A 22430-nucleotide genomic window follows, 5' to 3' on the forward strand; every position below is an offset into this window, starting at 1 on the left:
GGGATGCTGGTTTTGAGACTCAGCGGCAACCTACGGACGGCGCGGGACGGGTGGCGCTATACGGGCCTGAAAAGCAACAGTGACTTACGCCTGAGGAACTAAAATGGGATTACAATGACAAAAACAGAATTTATAGACCTGGTTGAGAGTCAAAATTTTGTTGTAGAATATGGGAAAATTAAAAAAGCAATTTCAATGGAACTAAAGTGGCATAACACAAGTGCAGACGCCATACTGAGACTATACTGCTCTCTAGTGGCAGAAGACTAAAGCATTTACTGTAACGGAGACGGCTATGTACTGGCCTCTAGTGGCAGGAACAGTGGTATGGCATTGCAATCACAAATGAACAAACCTGAATTGAATAAACTGGACTGATATGAGCAGATTGAACTGATGTGAACTGATCTGAACATGGTCCGCCTGTAGCAACCAGCAGAGCAGCAGTGGAAGAATCCAGTGCAACAACAAGATGGCAAAACAGTCTGAACTGCACCCAACCTGATTCCCTGTTATGTACAGAAACGTTTTTTTCGGTTTCACTTATTCTCTCAGATGTCAAAGTCTTATTGTGTACGTTTGCCAGCATGTTGGCCTGCCACTGATTTATTGATCTGTCATTTCCAACACTTCTGAAACAACTACAAGAGTATAGAATCACGTCAGCCATTGATTCATACATGAATAGAAGAAGTGTGTATGTGTGTGTGTGGTGTGCCTGTGTAGGTGTGTGTGTGTGTGTGTGCATGTATTTGACTAAATTCCTGTCTAACCACTAAATTCTAATAATTTTTGTGATTGCCACATTTTAACTACACCACACCTGTATTCGCCATTCCATATTCAGTCACTGGATGTATAGTACTAACATGTAAAAGAGTGTACTATATGTAATATGAACATGTACATAAGTAATCAGTGGTTATATAGATTAATTCAGACAACTGTGAAATATTTGAATGTATTGGATGAAGGTACTGGAGGAGGAATATATATAGATTGTAAATCACAATGTTTACAAATGGACAGGATCTGATAGGATTATCCCTATTAAAGCTGCACTAGGCAACATTTTGATGTAAAAATACACCCGTCTTATCAGTCTGAATAACAAATTGGAGCTGCAACAGAGAAGAGCATCCCATCGCCCTTTATTTGCCTTTATTTGAAATTGCAGTGTCGGTTATGAATACTCTTCTTGTTGCACAGGGAGTGACAAATTGAAACTTAAAAGGTGAAATCCAGAATTTGCTCCTAAGCTGCAGCGAGCAGAAAAGTGCTCTGTCTAGAGAAAACTGGACCACCTGCACCCTCGCCAGACACTAAGAATGATGAAATTTAGGTCTAAGGAGTGTTTGAGAGTTTTTGTCACGTTACATGATTTCTGGGTAATGAAGTCCTTCAAATTAAAAAACAAAACAAAACAAAAAACAGTTATCACTTGCTGCCACTTGGGGAGGCCAAAGTGCGAAGTTGCCTGGTGTAGCTTTAAAGTCCCCATGAGATGAGCAGTCCCACCCCTCCCATCAAATCAAACTGCCTTTCTCTCCCTAACTGATCTCCCATTGGTTTACACTTTTGATTGATCCCTCCCTGCATTATGTCCCGCCCCAACATCCTGTTTAAACAGGAAATACATCAAATCAAGGAAGTAAAGATGTCGTGTCATGGGGTCTTTAAACTAGGGTGAATGCCTAGAAACCTGTCTTGGATGTTAGAAAGTGTGGGTAAGACTGGATATTTTATTGCTGTTGAAATATGCTCCTCCAGTCACAGATGTGTTGCTGTGGCAGCCATTGTAGGAGGCTGGTTACAGAGTCATCCAAGCTCAGATTGGGTGCAGAGTTGCTTAGTAACGAACTACGAGGGTTTGACTGATATGTGCGTATTTGAAGGCTGATACAGATATTTTTGGATTGATATTTTGTGTTGATACTATGTTTAGAATTTTGATTTTTATGCCAAAATATTCAGTGTTTCCCCTAGAATTGTATTCTTGTCGGGGTAGAAAAGCCTCTGAAGCTGTTTAGTAAAAGCGACTGGCCTATATCTGATATTTCTATTTAAAGGCCAGTATCGGCCCAGTATGTTGGTCCAACCCTATGTACAATTGTAATTACTGTAACTAATGTATTAAGATGATCGTAACCTGATTACAGAAACGGTAACTATGGACTGTAATTCATTACAGTCCATTTATTGAATCATATTGAATGGAAGAGTTGTCAGATTACACAGTACTGCCGGTGATTACTTGTTGGATTACTCACTAATTTATTCAAAGGGAAAATATGTTTTGGTTGTGAATACTGTACACACAAACATTTTACTAAACTCAACAGAAGTAATAGTTGATAATGGCTGCAGATCATGATGACATCACTTTTGAAATTTCAGTCTGTAATTTGGAATAAATTGTCTGTTTTGTTTCACATTCTGTCAGTAGACTGAAACTCACTGCGAATCATCAGATTATGTTAGTGAGTCTGAGTATTCCAGTGGATTTATTATAATTTCACAAACAGAATCACTTCATTCTCCAAGTATAATAAACGTAAAGGAATGTGTCTTGGTGTGGAGACACATATCAACAACCAATGTCATAAGAAAAGTGTATTTAGGCACAAATTAAAGGGACAACAGGACTTTATATATAATTCAAAAACAGACAGTAGACACATGCTACAGATACACACTCAGCATTCGGTCATCGTGTGCGTCCAGGCAGTGCATTAGGTTGATTAGCAGATAAGCAGGAAATCAATAATTTGTGACAGATTGTGGGGTTTGTGTGTGCGTGTGTGTGTGTGTGTGTGTGTGTGTGTGTGTGTGCGTGTGTGTGTGTGTGTGTGTGTGTGTGTGCGCGCATGTGGACATTCATCTCGATCAGTGTGTGTAAATGTGTGTTGTCAATATCTGTGCCCACATATGAAAGCAACCTTTCCACCTTTGAAACAGCAACTAAAGTCCCTTTCTCTTGAATTATCATTTCAAGGTCGACAAGATCCAAACAGACTGAGATATGATGCTTGTGCGAAATTTATAATAATGACATTATTTCTAGATTTTGTTTCTGCGCCAGTCACTAATGGCAGCACACTCTGGTTATAATAAAAAAAAAAAAAAAAAAAAAAGATGCCAGCAAAATTACATGCATTTTGTTGGAACAAATACACTTTATTCCATTATTTTAGGCTAATGTAACTGTCCTCTGGCTATAGATTTAATACATGTTTTAATGTGCTACAGTCTATAAAGGAAAAACAAGGATTTTTAACATGACGTTACATTAGATATGAGCTTTGAACAACAGATGGCGCCTGAAGTCTGTCAGATTCAGATTCAGATTCTGTCCTGCGAGTTGGAGAAATAGAGTGAGATGTGTGTGTGTGTGTGTGTGTGTGTGTGTGTGTGTGTGTGTGTGTATTGTCCTTATGTCATCAGTGCTTCAGTGTCTTTGTTCATGTGTGCATGAATACACATTTGCCTCATGTGTTTCTTTGTACCTTTGTTTCCTGTGTTCATGTGTTGTCTTTACACAATCCATCATAACAATGTGTCTGCTGGCAGCCTTGAGGTTAGAGAAGCAGGTTTGTGACCAGAAGGTTGTGGGTTTGAATCTCTGGACCAGCTGGGAACATCTGGGCGGGGAAATAACTAAGAATAACTGACTCTTCTCCCCTGTTTTCTCCACTGCAACTGACCAGTAGCCAGCAGCACATGACTCCCAGGTAAATATCAGTATGAATGTTGGAGCTGAAAAAAGACTATTGTAATAGTCCAGAAAATTATTCAATCACCAGTGAATTCCTCTCATGAAGTCCAGCTAGCGAGTTTGTGTTAAGATGACTGTAATGTTTTGTTCTTTGTAAATTTAAACTAAAGAGCATTCAACTTTTTAGTGTTGAATGCATAAAGAAATATCTTGAAATGATTATAACAGTGTTTTCATTCATTTTAGTTTTAAATGTATTGTAAATGTATGGATAAACATTTATGTTGCACTTAGTGTACATTGTGCTCTACAACGTGTTCTACAGGACATAAACAAGAATAGTAAAAAAAAAAATACATAAGGAGATAAAAATAAGAAGCACAAGCAAGAGAAAAAAACTAAAAGAAGAAGAAATAAATACGTAAATGAAAGCTGATAAAAGGAAACATAAGAAACAACATGAGATTAAAGGTGGGTAAGAGCAAAAATGAATCTAAATCTAAACTAATCAATGCAGTGGATTTTGTCTGAATTGTAATTACCTATTTTTACCTCTGCCAAGGAGGTCATGTTTTCGGTGCCGTTTGTTTGTTTGTCTGTTTGTCTGTTAGCAGGATTACGGAAAAACTACTGGCCCGATTTTCATGAAACTTCGTGGAAGGGTGTAGCATGGGCCAAGGAAGAACCCATAAAATTTTGAAGCGGATCCGGATCCGATTCACGAACAAGCAATAATAGCACGAACCTTGGCGGAGGTCTGCGCTCTCCGAGTGCCCTTCTAGCCTTTTTATATTTCTAGACAGGCAGGAAAAAGTGGAGTCAACATCCAGTAGCGGCTGAGAACGAAACAAATCTGAGTCAAAATGGAGACCGAGACGAGTCAAAGACTGTTTGTACGTATTAGCATACGGTCTCCAATAAAATTCCCCATCTTCCCCCTGGAGGTGGAGCCGGTCAGCAGCAACAAAGCCAGATAAGGAAGCCGCTGCACGTGCGCGCCGACATGCATAATCCTCCAGCCTCATTTGAATAGAGGTAAATGTCAGCGGAGCGCGGCCGCCGGCTCGCCTTCACCCTACAGTGAGCATGAAGCCCAGGCTGCGGGCTTCTGGGGTCAAAGGTCACAGGAGGCTCTTCCACATCACACACCGCAGGCCCTCCTTCACCTTCACACACAAAAGTAGAACAGAGCAAAAAAAAAACAAATACGTTTCCGCCTTATTCTCTCTCTGTTCCTTTCCCTCCCTCCTTTCCTACCTTCCTTCCTTCTTTCTTTCCGTCCTTGATTCCGTCTTTTACACTGCAAAACCTGATAAACTTGTGAAGTTATTTTATCCTGTATCCAGACTTATCAAGCTTATTTTAGGATTTTTTCTTTGTGAAATAATCTCACTGCACTGGCAGATCATTTTTACCAGTTCTGACATTTTTTTTCCAGATAATGTAACTTCAGGACATTTACTTGGTAAAATTGTCTTGGAGAAAGTTTCTTGCTTCCAGATTTTCTTCATTGTTTTATGATGATTTCTTGAAAGAAGTAATTTTGGCATGAATCAAGTGAAATTTATTGAAACCAGCAGATTGTCTAAAAAAATTTGTCTAAAAAAATCATGAAATAAGCTTGATAGGGGAAAATCAATGGAGAACTTGTCTTTTTTTTTTTGCAGTGTAGGATGAAAACAAGAGGAAGGAAGGAAGGAGGGAAGGAAGGAAGCAAGGAAGGGAGGAAGGAAGGAAGGAAGGAAAGAAGGAAAGAAGGAAGGAAGCGAGGAAAGGGGGAAGGAAGGAAGGAAGGAAGGAAGGAAGGAAGGAAAGTAGGAAGGAAGCGAGGAAGGAAGGAAGGAAGGAAGGAAGGAAGGAAGGAAGGATGGATCCTTAGCGAGGTAAAGGGCAGGTCAGCCTCGCCGACAGACTGAAATATCACAGCTGGCCCGGGGCTGCTGGTCGTCTCTGATGCTCCGGGGCAGTTAGTGACAAGTCCTGGGTGAGACTGAGAGACAGAGGGAGAAGCGTGGAGACCGCCGGGGAAACAGATCGATCAAACGCTTTTCACTGCATCACTTACTGCAGGTAAATCCTCCTCTTTAACGTCTAACGTTTCTTCTGTACGTTTGCCGTTTGATTTCCTTTCGAAAAAAAAAAACAAGGTAGGAAAATGGTCTGTATCTGGACCGGCGTTTCCTGCAGGTAGCTACTGGAGAATCTCATTACAAGTTAATGAGATTTTAATCCGACGTATATAACAGCTCCCGCCCCGGTGACATTTAAGGAGGTCATTAAATGGTGATAGGTGAGAACAGGTGGGGGCTGGGTTTTAAATGGAGCAGAAACACTGCCGGCTCGTCCACAATGGTCAAATCCAGACCTGCAAACTGTTTCTTTGCTTTTTGTCTGAAACATGCAGGAGCTAAACGTAACGTTTGCTTTTTAGTGCACACTTTAATTAAAAGTGCTGTACAGAACCATGAGTGTGTAAGTTTGCCTCCATCTTTGTCACTCAGCCTCATTGCTGTGGTGTTTCTGCACTGCACTTCCCACAGATCACCTGTCAATCAAACAGTGTGGGCGGGGCTTGGATTTTCTGTTAATGCAGTTTGAGTTTCTCTTTTCTTTGTCTGTTCAGCCATGGTGGCTATCGCTGCTCATGCTAACTACCCAGTTCTTCTTCTTCTGTTGATTCCAAACAAACCGGAAGCGTAAAACGCATCACTTCCTGTGCAGCAGAGGATTTTTCCCAGGAAAGAGCTACCAGACACCGGCTGTTTAGAACAGACAATTTAAAAACTCAGATTATGACTTTAAATTTCAGTATCAGAGTCACTAAATGCCAAACACAACACATGCGGCCTACAAGAATGTGTTTTGGTGACATTAGCACAAATAGTGCAAGACATACAACAGTAAACTACATCACTCTGCATACATACTCTACTTTCTATTCAGCTTTCTACCACTGTGTGCATTCAGGCAACATGGCATACATTATGGTTGCAGCAAAAGTAGTAGAAGTGCTGTCAATTTGCTAATTTTTACTTAAGTAGAAGTAAAATGTATGGGGTAAAAAATGACTTAACTAAAAGTGAAAGGTAGCTCTTCAAATGTACCCAGAGTAAAAGTTACTGACCCAGATAACAAAGTGTTATTGATTCAAAGTTGAATTTACATTTACATCAGAATCATCATTTTGGCAGAGGTTGAAAATTCAGTATTAACATTGAATGTGGAAAATTGCTTGCTTTTTGACAGTAGAACTATCTGGTATCATCTACTACCATTTATCTTTACATTGTTTTTTTCTCTATTGAAATTCAAAGATTTCCAGGTTGAATTGTTATGCCAGGAACTTTTGAAAGCCAACAAGTAAAGATTGAAAAGCTCTGGGAAAATAAAGTCTTCCAAAGCACAATGACTCAGTGGCTCAAAGCACTGGACTGCTACAGGGATTTTTAGAGGTTGTGGATTCAAGCCTGGGTAAGGTAGCGTGTTCTGAAAGCCAACATCCCCAGTAAAGACTGAAAAGTTCTGAGAAAAAGGTCCTGAAGCAGTCTGACTCAGTGGCTAATGGTGTTGGACAGCTACATGAAGATTTTGAGTTTGTGGGTTCAAGCCTGGGTACTTCAGTGAATTTTGAACATCCCAAGTAAAGATTGAAAAGCTTTGAGATAAAACCTTCCAAAGTAGTACAGCCAAGTTGCTCAAAGTGCTGGGTGTCTTTGTAATGTTTTGAAATTGTGGGTTCAAGCTTCACTAAGTTGGTTGATTTTGAAAGCCTGCATCCCAAGTAAAGCTTGGAAAGCTCTGAGAAAAAGTATTTTGTCCCTGTGGCTTATGGAGGTGGAAGGTGTTGCATGGTTGTTTTGAGGTTGTGGGTCCGTGTCCCCCCGAACTTCCTGAGATTTGTAAGGAGGCGGTTTTGAAGGAGGAAGCCCCGCCCAGCTGAAGGTTTACCAACACATGGGGTGCATCCCAAGTCTCTTAAATTGCATCCACGTTTCCCTCACTTGCGTCTTTTCCTTGCGTCTTAGTCCCTCCCACCGAGGATGCATGGAGAGACGCAAGGAAACCATGCGAGGAGAGAGGAAACAAGGAAATTTGTTTTTAGAGAAATGAGACGTCCTTTCCTCTGAAGCGTCAGGTGAAGCGACATCATGACGTAATTAACATCACGGCGTTCAGCTGAAAGTCTTCTGGGAAGGCTGCTCTCGTGTATCCTCGCTCATAGCTCCTCAGAGATCCCTCCTCGCTCCTCGCTCCTCGCTCCTCGCTCCTCTGAGCAGAAATAAGAGCTTTGGGACGACCTTCAAAATGGCGGAGCAGAACGACTTCCGGTTCAAGCGAGAATCGAGGAGCGAGGAAATATCAAATAAGAGACTTGGGATGCACCCATGGACTTGTGTCAAGGTTTTAAAAATGTTGGAAGTGTTTTGCCATTGTACTACATATAGCCCTACCGCCTGCCTATAGAGCTAAAATCCAACTTCTCAAAGTTTACTCTGTAAGCAAGCAGAGCCAATATTGAGCCTAATTTACATACATAGCATGTTTGTCTATGTTGATTGCTTTACATATAGTGTCTTACATTTGGCATTTCTCTCCACATACTGTGTTAGATACTATTTGTATCTGTGTCAGTATTGTTCATGTTGTCTCTGCCTCTAGGAGTCAGTATGTATTACGTTCCTGACAGCAGTCTGTCTGTTGTCATGTATTTGTTTGGAGCGGCCTATAGGAGCCAGCCTCTGCTCTCTTTACCAGTCAGGTTAAAGACTTTACAGACTGGTTTCAGCAACATCATTTCTCCTCATCAGGGATTGAACCGACACTCAGACTGTCAGGTAGAGACAGAGAAACCAGCTGCTGATCCTGTTTCAGAGTTTGGGAGAGGTTGTTGTTCTTCATCTTATTTCTACTATTTATGTCAGTAGTGTTGACACTACTGACAACAATAACATGGAGACACTTAAGAGTGAGAGAGCTGGGATTCAAACCAGCAAGCTCATATTCTGGAAAGCAACTGTTCATCTCACTGAGCTATAACTCTTGGGCTTCATTCTTCAGTTTATTTAACTGACGAGAGGGTGAATCACTGCATCTGTGAGCAACAACCACACTGTTGGTTCCTTACATTCACCAGCCTACAATTGTTAACGTTTCTGAACATAAAAACAATTGGGGATTGAACCAGCATGCTGATGTTTCACACGAGCTTCACTTCACCTCCAGCCATTGATAACATTGATTTTTGTGTCGTGTCAATCCATTTCCAATGTTGTATCAACATTATTTCAGGTGGCAAAACGGAGGGGTGTAAGTATATTTTTGGCAGTTTACATGAGAGCCCAAACAAAAAAGTGGCCCTAACTGTTGTTAATAACTTTTCACAATGATAATGTCATCACATACAGTGAATAAACAACTTAAGAGATACTTACACTACTAAATAGATCTCCTCAAGTGCTTCTACTTGACATATAAATATATATAACTTTCACCCAAAATGCCAGTTACGCTCCTCTGACTCAAAGCTCTCGATTAGTAATGGATGCAATTTAAAATGAAAGCACTTCAATCAAAACATACACAAGTAAAATAAAATAACCGACTTCAAGAAAATACTCAAAAAGTGCAAGTGTAGCCACACAAAAAGGCATTTCAATTACGATAACATGAGTAAATGCACTGTAATCCATGACTTCTTCTACCCTTTGATCCTGAGCATCATGGGAAGAAACGTCACGCTCTATCTGTAATTTCGCCATCCCACTCAAAATCACTCACAGCATCCGTCACTCATGGAAACGACTCGCTGTACTGTACGCATTCCAGAGCGAAAGAAAGAGAGTATTGTGGGAGAGGCAGAGACGAGGAAACTCTTCGAGTGTCGGCTTCAGCGAGACTCGCGTTAATTCTCGCAACGTAGGAGGAATCGTAATGAGTTGCAGTTGTGGGGGGTTGGGGGGGGCATGAGGGTTTCGATTCATGCTCTGCTGTCTGGACGCACACTGTAACCGCTGTCTGCATTCCTCTCATGTGGCTGTTTGTCCTCCGATGGCGCCAGTTTCTAGACAAACAGCCACTGTTTTACAAGGGAGGGAAGAGAAGGGGGTAAATCATCAGTAAAGAGCATCAACACCAGTTTCTGTCTGATGTTCAGTCTCTTCTTTTTGTATTTGAGGTTCATCTAAGACTAAAAGGCAAGGGCATCATCTCATTCAATCCCTGCCTAGTTCAAACAAAAATCCTCATTGTAATTGGGAATATTTAGGAAGAGTGAGGGGAAGAGGCATCGTTTGATTCTCTCTTTGTTTGCGGATGATTGACAGGTGTCCATTGAAATGCAAGTGAAAGAGCTTCCTGTCCAAACACTGATAGGCGCAGAGCTTGTGAATGACCCAGGTAAATGTCAGGACGCCCCGCAAATGGTTATTGTTCAGCCAGAGTGGCCAAGAAAGGTTTGAGCCATTATTTCATCCAGAAAATGGAGTTTCTCCAGGGTTCACCGGGCGTTTTCTTTTTTCTCTCCCTTTTTTTGATCTTTTTCCCTCTTGCTCTGGACCCAGAAGGACCCGAGGAGCAGAAAGTCAGACTGAAACCGCCGTCACTCTCAGTGGAATAGAAAATGGAAGAGTTCATTCAAAAATTAGATATCCACCTTTTGAAAATGCAGTGAAACACACTCTTTCATAACGTTTAACAGCATAAAATCAAATTAAACTATAGTGCTTTTTGAAAAACAGGAGGTAACTTAAGATATCGGTGGACAAAATTGTAACACTTTTATGAATCAAATCATTCAAATATGTGAAATTTTGATTCCATTGCAGAAAACACATCTTTGATTGAATTTAACTGTTTATTCTTGCAGTTACTTACAAATAAGCCTGATTCATGATACATTTCCTAACTATTGATCTCATCACTCTGTCTCTCTCTCCTTACCTGGCTTCTCACATATCAATATTTGAACTCTTACTTGCTTGCAAGGGTCTATCTGATTAATTTCTTGAGCTGTCAGTTAATTATCATCTTATTTACCATAATTATCAGCTGAATAAATAAGGGTGTGCAGATGGCTGAATCGTTATGGGCCCTCCAGTCCCACTGCTCTTACTCACACTTCTAATTAAAACTAATCAAAACATCATTATTTTGTGACAACTTGTTTATGGAAACCGGGGGAATGGCTGTGAATTATCATGCTTTTGCATGATAATTCCCACTCACAAATTTGTAATTATTAACACTGGCACTCGACTCAGTGTAGCTCAATGGGAAGAGCGAGGTACTAACACAAAGAAGTCACATGTGAAAACCCATGTGAATTCAAAGCACATGTGATTTTTTTTGGACATACAGCATGTTGGTTTTCATCTGTGCATATTTGTTTTCCACATTGTATTCTGACATCACATGTGGCAGGTTTTTTTTTTTTACCTCATGTAAAAATTTCAATACACCGGAAAAAAGTGTTTTTTCTCCTATATGTGAACATTTTTTCACATTTTCATTACATATGACAATATTCGTTTCAAATGCAAAAGCATAATTTCACATGCAAAGAGAGAACTCACAGGTGAAAATGTAATTTCCACATGGGAAATTTCACATTGTTCACATATGAAAACCAACATACAGTATGTCCAAAAAGCACATGTGCTTTGAATTCACATGTGGGTTTTCACATGTGCCTTTAACACCAAAGGGTAAAAAAAGAGTTCCTGCATTAGAAGATAGTACTTCAGCTTGTTGTTCACCCATTATTGACAGATTTAGTAGCCATTTTGTCACTGTCACAGTGTATTTTAAAAGGCAACTTAAAGGAATAGTTCAGAGTTTTCAAAATTGCGATGCGTGCAAAATTTTCCGACCTAAAACCCTCCGCAGATGAGACAGAAAGGAACATTTGACCTGTAACAGAGGGGGGAAGTGGGAAGAAGAAATGGGAGGAAGACAGTAGAGTTGAACACCAATCACCCCCCTCCCCCTCTCACCCCTCTATATCATCCTCACACTCTTTTCAATTAGTGTGCAGGCGGACACCTCGCCGTGGCTGGTATCACCACCAGCAGCTCTGACCTAATCCTCCAGAGAAAAAGAGCATTAGCGGTCATATGCCAGCCAGATTTGTCCCATTATTCATTACAATTAATTGCTTCCCCCTACTCTCGGCCTTTTGAGGGGGGAAGGGGTGAGGGGTGGGGGGAGTGGGGGGGAAGGGGGGGGGGGGATGCAGTGTGAGGAGCTCCACTGCAAATTGTAATATGAGCGGAGGACTTAAAGCTGTCATTCAAATCTCCCAGTGACCTTTTGGGAGAAGAGGCTGTTTTTCACCCAGTTTGCAGCGAGCGAAGCTACAGGCTGAAGTTTGGTGTGTGTGTGTGTGTGTGTGTTCTTGTACTTCTATCCCTGTGTGAGAGCCAGTTTGAGTTTTAGACTTTAAGAGTGAGTATGTTTTTGCGAAGTGAGCGTCAATTTTGGCTGGTCTGCTCTTCTATAAGTGGCTGATGTAGGATTAGGGTTCAGTTTTAGGGTTAAATTAGGTTACGGGTTAAAGTTTAGGTTAGTTTAGGGTTAGGACTTGGGTTTAGGGTTAAGATTAGGGTACTTTAAGGAAAAGATTAAAGGTTAGTGAATGAATGTCGTCAGTGGAAGGTCCTCACAAGGATAGAAGTACAAGGATGCAAGAGTATCTTCTTACCTCATGTAGGAGAGTGAATTTGATAAGTTAATTCCCAAAATGCTATATATCCATTTTTTGGGGGAAAAAGTTAATCATAGGAAGTCAAGTGCTTCATTCAAACCCTCTGAAATACAGAGGATCCAGTCCAAGCCAATCATTTTGTCAGCTAAGGAAATAAGTTAACTCTTCTGTCTTTTATCATTGCATTTTATCACTGTTTTTCTATCACTTCATGTGTTTTATCACTGTACAAATTACAGTAAACTGACATAAAATCAAGCTGCCCTTCAGAAAGACCAAACATTCTTTTTGCGCTATAATTTAGTATTATAATTGACTATAATAAGTGAAACAGAATAAGTGTCATTGCTTTTAAATGCTGGGTATCTCCTATGGTAAACATGCAGCCATTGTCTGTGCTTCCAGTTCACAGGCTGTCACAGGGCTTTTCCCATGTGAGGGAGGCCGGCCTGTTGTGATGCCGAACATGAATGATAGTCAGCGCGATGTCAAAATCACACCCACAAAACACAAAAAAACACAAAGCTGTGCAAGCAACCAGATACATTTAATTAGATAATTGCGTTGTTTTTTTTCCCCGAAGACTGACTCCCAGTATTCTTACAGTATTCTCAGAGAAAAAAAAAGCAGAGGAATATGATTCTCTTTGAGCCTGGATAAAGCTGTAATTTCATCCAAAGGAGACAATCAAACATCGGGATGTGGATTTACGTCGTGTTGCCCATGAGCTATTCTTGATGGGCCGGCGTTGGCAGTTTGAAGGGTCCTCAGTGTCGAGGCTTTGTACCCAAACCCCCATGTGACGACACGTCGATACACACAGTCCAGTTCGGTTACAGTGTCGCTACATGAGAGAAACCTATGGAAAACCTATGGAATGATTTGTTTGGGTTTTTTTTGCCTCACTGCATCAGAAAAATCCAAAGTCCAAAGAACATCACCTGTGGAAACTGTTGTTTGTAAATCACGATATAAAGGCATTCAGGAAACACATTCGGTATACACAATTACTTCACAATATAAACCCATGGAAGCCTGCGGTGGAGCGTTTGGAGAACGGTGAGGCTGGACGTGCCGCCATGTTGGAGGAGCGACGACCAAGAGACTGTAGCATCATCACCTCACCTCTTCTTCTATGAAAAAAAAACTGATGAGAATGCCCAATTTCTGTGTGTGGGTTCAATTTAGACTATGAGAAGGGACAAAAGTTACTAGGGTTGGTCCGATATGTCAGTTTGCCCATACTCTCCTTTTATTAAATGTACATAAAAACAGTCAGTTTTATTTTCTTTGCACATTTTCCTTGTTCATTTAATTATTCAATTATGTTTTTTTGCTAATTCTTCATTTAAAGGTCCACTGTATCTCAAGAGTTCACTCTACCATTGAAAAGGTGCAGTAGGTTTCAATGGCGAGTTTTCGTGTCCCATCATGATCCAAGTACTGTTTCAGAGGCTTTTTTTTAATTAATAAAAAATATATTAATACAAATAAAAGGTTAAGTTTAAAGATATTGAATATTGGCATGGAATATAATCAATCGTCGACTTCAAACCAAAAATATCAGCCTTCAAACCCCAGATCGGTCAAACCCTAGTTGCTACTCCTCCAACATGGCGGCGTGTCCCTCGTAACCACGGTAACCGCTCTCCAGACTTGGTGTGACAGGCTTCTGTTGTTAAAACGGATATCCCTTTTAAATAATATTCTTTATAATAATAATCTTTATATAAACATCTTTACATTCTTAACAATATTTCCTGTACTTGTTAAACATGGAGTGCAGTTACGTTTCATGTGATTTTATACCAAGATATACCAGATACTACCTGGTTAAATAAAGGTTAAATAAAATAAAAAAAAACAAAAAAAAAACAAGTGTCATATTATAGGCATGTCAAGGCACATATCATACATTCATACAATGCCTTTCCATTCACTATGAGGAACCTAAAATCACAAAAAGCTGAAAAAAATAAAATAAAAAGCCTATAGCCACAATGTCATGATGAAAGTCCACATTGGATTGAAAGCTTATTTTTGTCACAATAAAAGGTGAAACAGCAGCCAACAGCATGCAGGATTATATCAATTTGCTGCTGATTCACTGGATGTGCGTATGTATCTCTGCTTAACTTAAAAATAACAACTACGAGTACAGAAAGAAAAGAATAAAAGAACAAATTCCACTTCAAACAGACAGAGATTGTAAAAATAAAGATTATTTAAAATTATTTAGAGAATAAGGTTAATATATAGCATGCACTCCCTCCTTTTTAACAAAAAACAACTCACACTATACTAAAGTCCCTCTCAAATCCTGTTTCTGTGTGATGTTTGTTGGCAACATCACCACCATCACACCTTTTGCAATATACAGTATATATTAAAATGTATATTTTCTCCAAGTATGGCTAGAGTGAAGATGAAAAAGAAAATAAATAGTTTTCTTTTAAAAAAAAATATATAGAAAGAACAGAAGGACAGAGGTGATTAAAAAGCATTTTGTCAGACAGTAGCGATAAAGCTGGAGACCTTGTTATGTAAACTTCATATCAGTAGTAGTTTGCTGGTAGTGCAAAAGACAGAAGAGACAGGAGTGCAGTAGAGAGGAAGCTGTAAAGTTCTTACCACACTTATCCCAAAATAAAACCTGAAAAGCCTAAAATCTTGGGCTAATTTCTGTGTCGTATTAGCATATTTTAAAGTGTGCTAACTCTAATTTTAGCCCAGTCCTAGACTAAACCAGCTAAAGCAGCTAAAGCAGGTTAACTCTGATTCTATAATAAATAAAAGTACTAACTCTTATATGAAAATGAGCTAAATTAGCCTTGGGCCAACGTTTTTAAGAATGGGCAGCATGGACAGTACTTTAGAAACATCTTGCACAGTGCTTTAAGTAAAGAATCATTAAATATTCAGTGGTACCTGACTAGTATTTGTAACATGCTAACATCAAAAACAACACATTGAAATGCTTAGTTGCCCTCTGAATAAGCTGCATGGTAATGAGGAAATTAGACTTTTACAACTACTTGGCAATGCGAGTAGTGTATGCACAACAATCAGCATCGACGGTGTTAAAAAAACGAATGTAAGCAAAAGTTTAAAAGGAGCGGCGGAGAAATTACGAAGTGGATGTGTCAGTTAAAATATAAAAGGTATTGTGAAGACAGTATAAAACAGATACATTGTGTGAGGCACCAGATATCGGTGTTGATAACCAGTCGATCCATTGAGAGAAGTCCGACGGAAACACAGCCAGACTCTGACTTCATGAAAAACAAATCTCAGCGTTTAGCCCGCTCCCTCCCCATGTTCATACTCATCATTAGGTACGATTTCACCAAAACACACTCACGAGTGATACTGGTCTGCACTTGATTTGGCCAAATTCATTCCGGCGGCGTCCTTGATTGCAATATTGTCATTCAAATCATCTCATTTCCATATGACCTCTCAGTTTTTTTTTTATCAACACCTGCAAGGTTGAACAATAGCTGAAGGTTTTTTGTTTTTTTTTGGCATCCCTGAAATCCCGGTGTGTCTGTGGCGGTTGGGACGGTTGGGGCAGGGGTGGGGGTGGGGTGGGGGCTCAGACTCCGCCCCCGCTGCGGTCCACCGTCACGGGCCCTCGCATATCCAGACTCTCCTCGGCCGTCTTCATCAGAATGGCCAGGCGGCTGTCCGACACTTTCCCCTTCTTCACCGCGCTCATCAGCTGCAGAGAAAACATCAGAGAAGCTGGTATACAGTGTGTTCTCTACAGCTGGAAAGGTTAACTTGTCAAACGACTTGGTGCCTGCTTTTCTCAGGTGTTGGTTAAAGCAGGAATAATTATTTGTGCAACGATGAAAATACTCTACTGCACACCGGAAGGCTTTAAAACTGTCCAATCACCTTCACATCTTGTAACTCAATAGGAAGTTTACTCTCTGAGTCACTTTGTTAAAGTGTTAAAGCTGCACTAGGCAAGATTTTAATGTAAAAATACACCTGTCTTATCAGCCCAAATCACAAAGTAGGGGTCCAACAGAGAAGAGCGTCCCATCCCCACTAATTGCGACACCACATTGCCCTATATTTGTCCAAACGAAATTCTGGTGTTGGGTAAGTACACAGCTTTAACGCTTCTTTACAGCAATAAATACGTTGGAGAGAAAAACCTGTTTTCGCCTCCAGGCTTCATCAACTTTGCTCAGCAGAGGACTCGGTTATGTGTTGATTGTTGTGTGGCAGGTAATTTCTTTTTTAAATTGAGTGGAGTGTTTGCCTTTGTCAGGTCAGACTTGTTGGGCCGCTGCGCTAAACTCATTATTGGTTTCCCATCAATAAATTATGGCCCTTAGCGCACAAATACACTACCTAAGGTCTGTCCACCAAGTTCCTGTAATAGGGAATACACAACATGCTACAATCAGATGCAACACAATGACATATATACATTATATACTCTTATATACTCAACTCTGTACTTAAATATATCTACTTATACTCCGTTTATACCATTCCAACTCTTTCTATGTACAGTTTTTTTTCCCTTGCGATGTTCAAAACACTCAGAACCCGGTGCAATATTCTCTAGATCTGCATGTATTTCTGTTTATTTATTTTATTATGTTTTCCATTAGTGACTTCTATTGCTTTCCTATCAGTGTAATCAATCAGGCTCTAACAGAGAGCGTGTGCATTTTGTAAAGAATAGAGACCTATTTCCTAAATTTCAACTTTTTTTTTAAAATATGTATACTACTTTTATAAGCTGCATGGTATTTCCAACTATTCTAAAATGCATGTTGTGTATACATGAGCTTGTGGCCAGTCATTCATATTACACATTACATATTACGTGGCATTTAGCTGACGCTCTTATCCAAAGCAACTGACAGCAAGTGAAGCATGTCGTCAACCATGAATGATGCAGGCGGCCCTTGGGCCAGTCAGTAACAAGACGCATCGCCCCTCCAAGCTTCATCAACATCGGACCGGTGGTGTAGCAGTCGTGGCCTTTCAGTTTGAAATTTTGACCTTTAATTACAGCGCCTCCAGCAGGTCAATCAGTGTAATGTGTTAAAAACCAGAACACGGTGCCACAATGCATCATCCCGCCAAGTTTTGTCAAAATCGGAACTAAACACCAAACCCAAATCTGCGTAAAGCCTGACATCTACCTCTCATCTCACCTGGCACCAAAGATCAGCCAATAGCAGATGGCAATTTCAGTAGCATGCGTTTCACCTTAAGATACCAGCCTTTACACAGATTTGGGTTTGGTGTTAAGTTACTCTTTAAAAATTTTGATCTTCAATTATCGCACCTACATCAGGTCAATTCTAATAATTTTTAAATGCCACAACAAAATGCCAAAATACATCATTCCGCCAAGTTTTGTCAAAATCAGTGTCTCTTTCTTTTTTTTTTTTTTTGTCAAATCTCTTTAATGGTGAAAACAGTACTCATACAATTCAATTTGTCCTTTTCAGGCACATTTTGAGCGATTTCACTGACAGCTACACATTAACTGTTAACTGATCTTTCCCGTTACGCGACTTTCTCTCTATCCATTAGACCAGTGATTCTCAACCGTTTTCATATCAAGGACCCCTAATTTAATACACATTAGGGCCACGGACCCCCATTTGATGGTGATTTTGTCTCTTGAATGCTAATCTGAGAATATTTTTATTGTCAGATATGATTTTGTCCAGAATTCCATGACTATCTGTATTGTAGGTAGAGAGATAACAGTGAAACTATGATCAAAATAAGCATTCTTCTACATTCTCTAATTGTGTTAACTTCTTGTAAATGAAATAATGCTGAAATTTAACAATTCATCAATTTGCTGGGGACCCTCGGGAACCCCCTCAAGGACCCCTGGTGGTCCCCGGACCCCACGTTGAGAACCACTGCACTAGACGACTCTGCCGTCCGACCATCGGCTTGTTTGCTCGGCCCGGTCGACCCTGCAGCCGCGGCCTCACAGCGGAGCGGAGAAGCCAGACGCAGACCTCCACTAATGAAGACTAAATCATCGACTGTCATCAAGCCCTCCTATAATGAATCTATTCTGGACTCGTCGCCCGAGTGAGGAAGTAATTTAGCGGCGGAGCGACGCGGGAGACCTGGACACACTTCAGCCCTCATTAAAGGAGCCGCTGACAGAGATTCTCCTTTCTAATTAGCCTCATCTAGCCGAACCTGCTGGTCGCGTGCACACAGAGCATGGGAGACGAGATTTCACACCTTCAGCTTGCAGGTTCAGTACATAGGGGCCTTCTCCTTTCTCACATCTCAGAGGTAGATCAGGTAGAAGGATAGAGAGAGAGAAAGAGAGAGAGAGAGAGAGAGAGAAAGAAACAACAAAGAAAGAAAGAAAGCAAGAAAGAAAGAAAGCAAGAGAGAAACAAAGAAAAAAGAGAAAGAAAGCAAGAAAGAAAGCAAGCAACAAAGAAACAAAGCAAGCAGAAAGAAAGAAACAAAGCAAGCAGTGGTTTGGTTTTTAATCATAATGTAATTTAACGTTATAGTTATTACCTATATTTGTTTTTATGTGTGTTTCTATTTGTGTGAGAGTATCAGACGGCTTAAGAACTGCTGTTAACTATTCAACTTCAGTGATCTCTAAGGGTGTAATAACAGAAATGCCATAAGTAATGGCACACAGCGGACAAGAATGGCTAGAAAAACCTCTCGACTGCCTTCAAATCACGCACTTGAGCAGCTAACCTTTTACTGTTGCTCTCAATCTGACAGCCACTTCCCCTTTTCACTGCTACTACTTTCTCCTGAGATTGTAAACAAATATATCGAGCATACAAGCGCTTCGAATTTGGTCGGTAAACAAAGTGGCAACTCGTACAGAGCAAAGAAATCATGGTGATGTGTGTGATGCTTTGGACTGTCAGGATACTCTGTGCTTTAGATGCTGTTCTCTGCTTTTAAATGGAATTGTTGAATAAACTCAATCAATCTATCAATTCTGGAAGTATTTAGTGCATTAGGGATATTGGTAAATATCACCATAAGCTGAATTCTGCCTGATTCCACACACTGGATTTGTCCTGTAGTTTCCTAAGTGTTACAAATGGTCGAATGACATATAATGGAATACTGAAATTTTCAAAAATAGTCAAAAACTGACCATTGCTATCACTCAGTAAATTTCAGGATCAAATATGTGTAACTATGCATGTAGAAACCAACCAATGGTAAAAAATAATTTCAAGCCACATTTAAAAATAAATTGAGAAGACAGCGATCGGAAACTGTCTCTCTCTCTCACCTTGTTAATGTGATTTTGCAAGTTAGACGCAACTGAGAACGTGTGTGTGTGTGTGTGTGTGTTTGTGTGTGTGTGTGTGACGGATCCCATTCTCTTGGGCTTCTATTATCCAGCCCTCGTGTCCCCGGTCTTGTTTGTTCTAGTTCTCCTGGTACGAGGAGGGCAGATATTGACGGAGGTGTTAGGCATTAATGCTTCCTCTCATCAGTGGAGGGCTGAACAGATGAAATATGTGGCGGAGGACACACACACACACACACACGCCGCAACACATCCATACACACGGGCTCCAAAACACGTTAATTAGTCTTGTATGTAGTCTTTTTGTCTTAAGTGAAAAAATCTGCCAATGGGGTGAGATAATGTTCCAAGTAGTATTATCTTGAAATAAGAAAGATCATTCCACTAGCAAAATTTTTATTTTTTTTTTCCTCACTATTGCTGTTTCTTTTTACTGTCTGTTTTTAGGTTTTACTGCCTGTTTGTAAGTTTTTAAGGCTCAATACCCGATTCAATGACATTTTTCACAGTGTGGCTCTGGAACCCAACAAAAGATTTCACCGTCCAAACTTTACAAACCTGCAGGAACTCATCAATTTCCACTTGTCCGTTTTTGTTGAGGTCCACCTCGTTAAGTATGTCATGGAGCGCATTTTCATCAATCTGGACGTTGATGCTCTGCAGAGAAGAAGAACAAGAACAGTGATGTACAGAATATAATGACAGGTGGAAAGAAAGAAAGAAAGAAAGAAAGAAAGAAAGAAAGAAAGAAAGAAAGAAAGAAAGAAAGAAAGAAAGAAAGAAAACAGACAGAAAATAAAGAAAATAAGATGTGAAAAGAAAGCAAGAAGAAAGCAAAAAAGCAAGAAAGAAAGAAAGAAAGAAACAGACAGAAATAAAGAAAATAAGATGTGAAAAGAAAGCAAGAAAAATGTAAGGAAGCAAGCAAGAAAGAAAGAAAGAAAGAAAGAAAGAAAGAAAGATAAAAAAAAAAAGAAAGAGAGAGAGAAAGAAAGAAAGAAAGAAAGAAAGAAAGACTCACTTCCAGAACCTGCTGGACGTCGACGGTGGTGATGAATCCTTTGCGCTCTTGGTCAAACTTCTGGAAGCGCTTCTTGTACCTGTCAGCCAGACGACCAGAAGATTTACTGCCACCTCATTACATCAGACTCTACAGCAGGTATGGAACCTAAAAAGCTCCTTGACAGCTGACATAACAAAAACTATAAAAGGACAATTTAGATGGAAATGGTGCCAACTCAGAACGAGGGGTTAAAACTCATTATTTAAGTTGACTAAGAGCAAATTCTTCAGCCTGACAGAGAGAGAGAGAGAGAGTTAGTCGGGTTCGTTTGACCAGGTGAGAATAACGCCATTCAAACCGAGACGACTGAAAATGTGAGTCTCTGTCCTCTTCCAAGGGAACTGCGGTGCGGTTCGTTAGGAGCGAGAACGTAATTCAAACCAACTACAGCACATGAAGGAGATGGATCTTGACATGTGATATAGCCAGCAGTTCCTCCTGCTTGGAAAGCCTAGCAGAGCAAAATGAAGTCTGGACTGATGCTCATATTCAGCTGTTTCTTCATGTGTTCTTAACTGGTTTGAACAACACAGAAGAAGAGACAGACGAGTCAGCAAAAAGGGAGTGATGCGTGTTACGTTTCCGGTTTGTTTGGAATGAACAGAAGAAGAAGAACTGGGTAGTTAGCATGAGCAGCGATAGCCACCATGGCTGAACAGACAGAGAAAAGAGCATCACCTACAGATACTCAGACTAGTTGATGCTGGGTGAGGATTACCACTTAAAAAAACTAGAAATAACTGCCTCGCGGTTGTATGCCATATCATTGCAAGGACAGTCCTTATTTATTGAACAGATATAATTAATGTGATTATTAGGTCAACTTAAGGATTTTGGTGTCTGCACTTCCACCGTTTTTGTAGAATGACCCAAGATCGTTTTCTCAGCTACAGTGGTAAGCAAAACATTATGATGTCACAGTAAAGTTCACCTTTGAACTTTTGGATATAAAATGTCATCACTTCATCATTTTATCCTATTAGACATTTGTGTGAAATTTTGTCATAATTAGCGTATGAATTCTTGAGTTATGGCCAAAAACGTCTTTTGCGAGGTCACAGTGACCTTGACCTTTGACCTTTGACCACCAAATTCTAATCAGTTCATCCTTGAGTCCAAGTGGACGTTTGTGCCAGATGTAATGAAATTCCCTCCAGGCGTTCCTGAGATATTGTGTTCACAAGAATGGGACGTACGTACGGACGGACAACCCGAAAACATATGCGGCATAAAATTAATTGGAATAATTACCTGATTACTTCCTGGTAGTCCAGGTTGATCTCAGATGTCTTGGTCAGCTGCTCAGAGCGAGACCTGTAGCCCATCTCAAGGTACAGGAACTTCTTAGCTGCTTCAAGCTCCGCCTGCATGTAACGACACCACAGACAGTGAGGAGTCAGAAATCAGTTTATTGTGGTACTGCCAGTATGAGTCAGCATTATCTCTACTACTCTCAGCTTCAATCATCATTTTCAGTCTGTTAGCACAGCAATAAAACCCAAGAGGGCGTTTTTTACTGTGGGTACAAAGGTGATGTGGCTAGGTACGTGACACACCCGGGTGGCATCGCATTAAAGAACATCCTCTTTTTCTTTTTGTGGTCTTAAAGAGGGCAAACCCTTTTTATTGACAGTTGACAGTAGAG

General features: G+C 40.3%; 1 protein-coding gene across 1 annotated transcript in view; it reads right to left on the reverse strand.

The window, feature by feature from the left end:
* Positions 1-12944: 12944 nt before the first annotated feature.
* Positions 12945-22430, reverse strand: part of LOC139655649 (glycerol-3-phosphate dehydrogenase, mitochondrial-like) — a 32324-nt gene continuing 22838 nt past the window's right edge. The window contains exons 14-17 of the mRNA XM_071533099.1: positions 22037-22149; positions 20744-20822; positions 20281-20379; positions 12945-16137 (exon numbers count right to left, since the gene is read on the reverse strand). Coding sequence (XP_071389200.1) covers positions 16012-16137; positions 20281-20379; positions 20744-20822; positions 22037-22149 — 417 coding nt within the window. The 3' untranslated portion in view covers positions 12945-16011. The remainder of the gene's footprint in view (positions 16138-20280; positions 20380-20743; positions 20823-22036; positions 22150-22430) is intronic.

This window comes from Centroberyx affinis, unplaced genomic scaffold, assembly GCF_046629955.1.
Source record: "Centroberyx affinis isolate AG114_WGS23_722 - 3 ecotype Tasmania unplaced genomic scaffold, CSIRO-AGI_Caff_v1 ptg002323l_1, whole genome shotgun sequence".
Lineage (NCBI taxonomy): Eukaryota > Metazoa > Chordata > Actinopteri > Beryciformes > Berycidae > Centroberyx > Centroberyx affinis.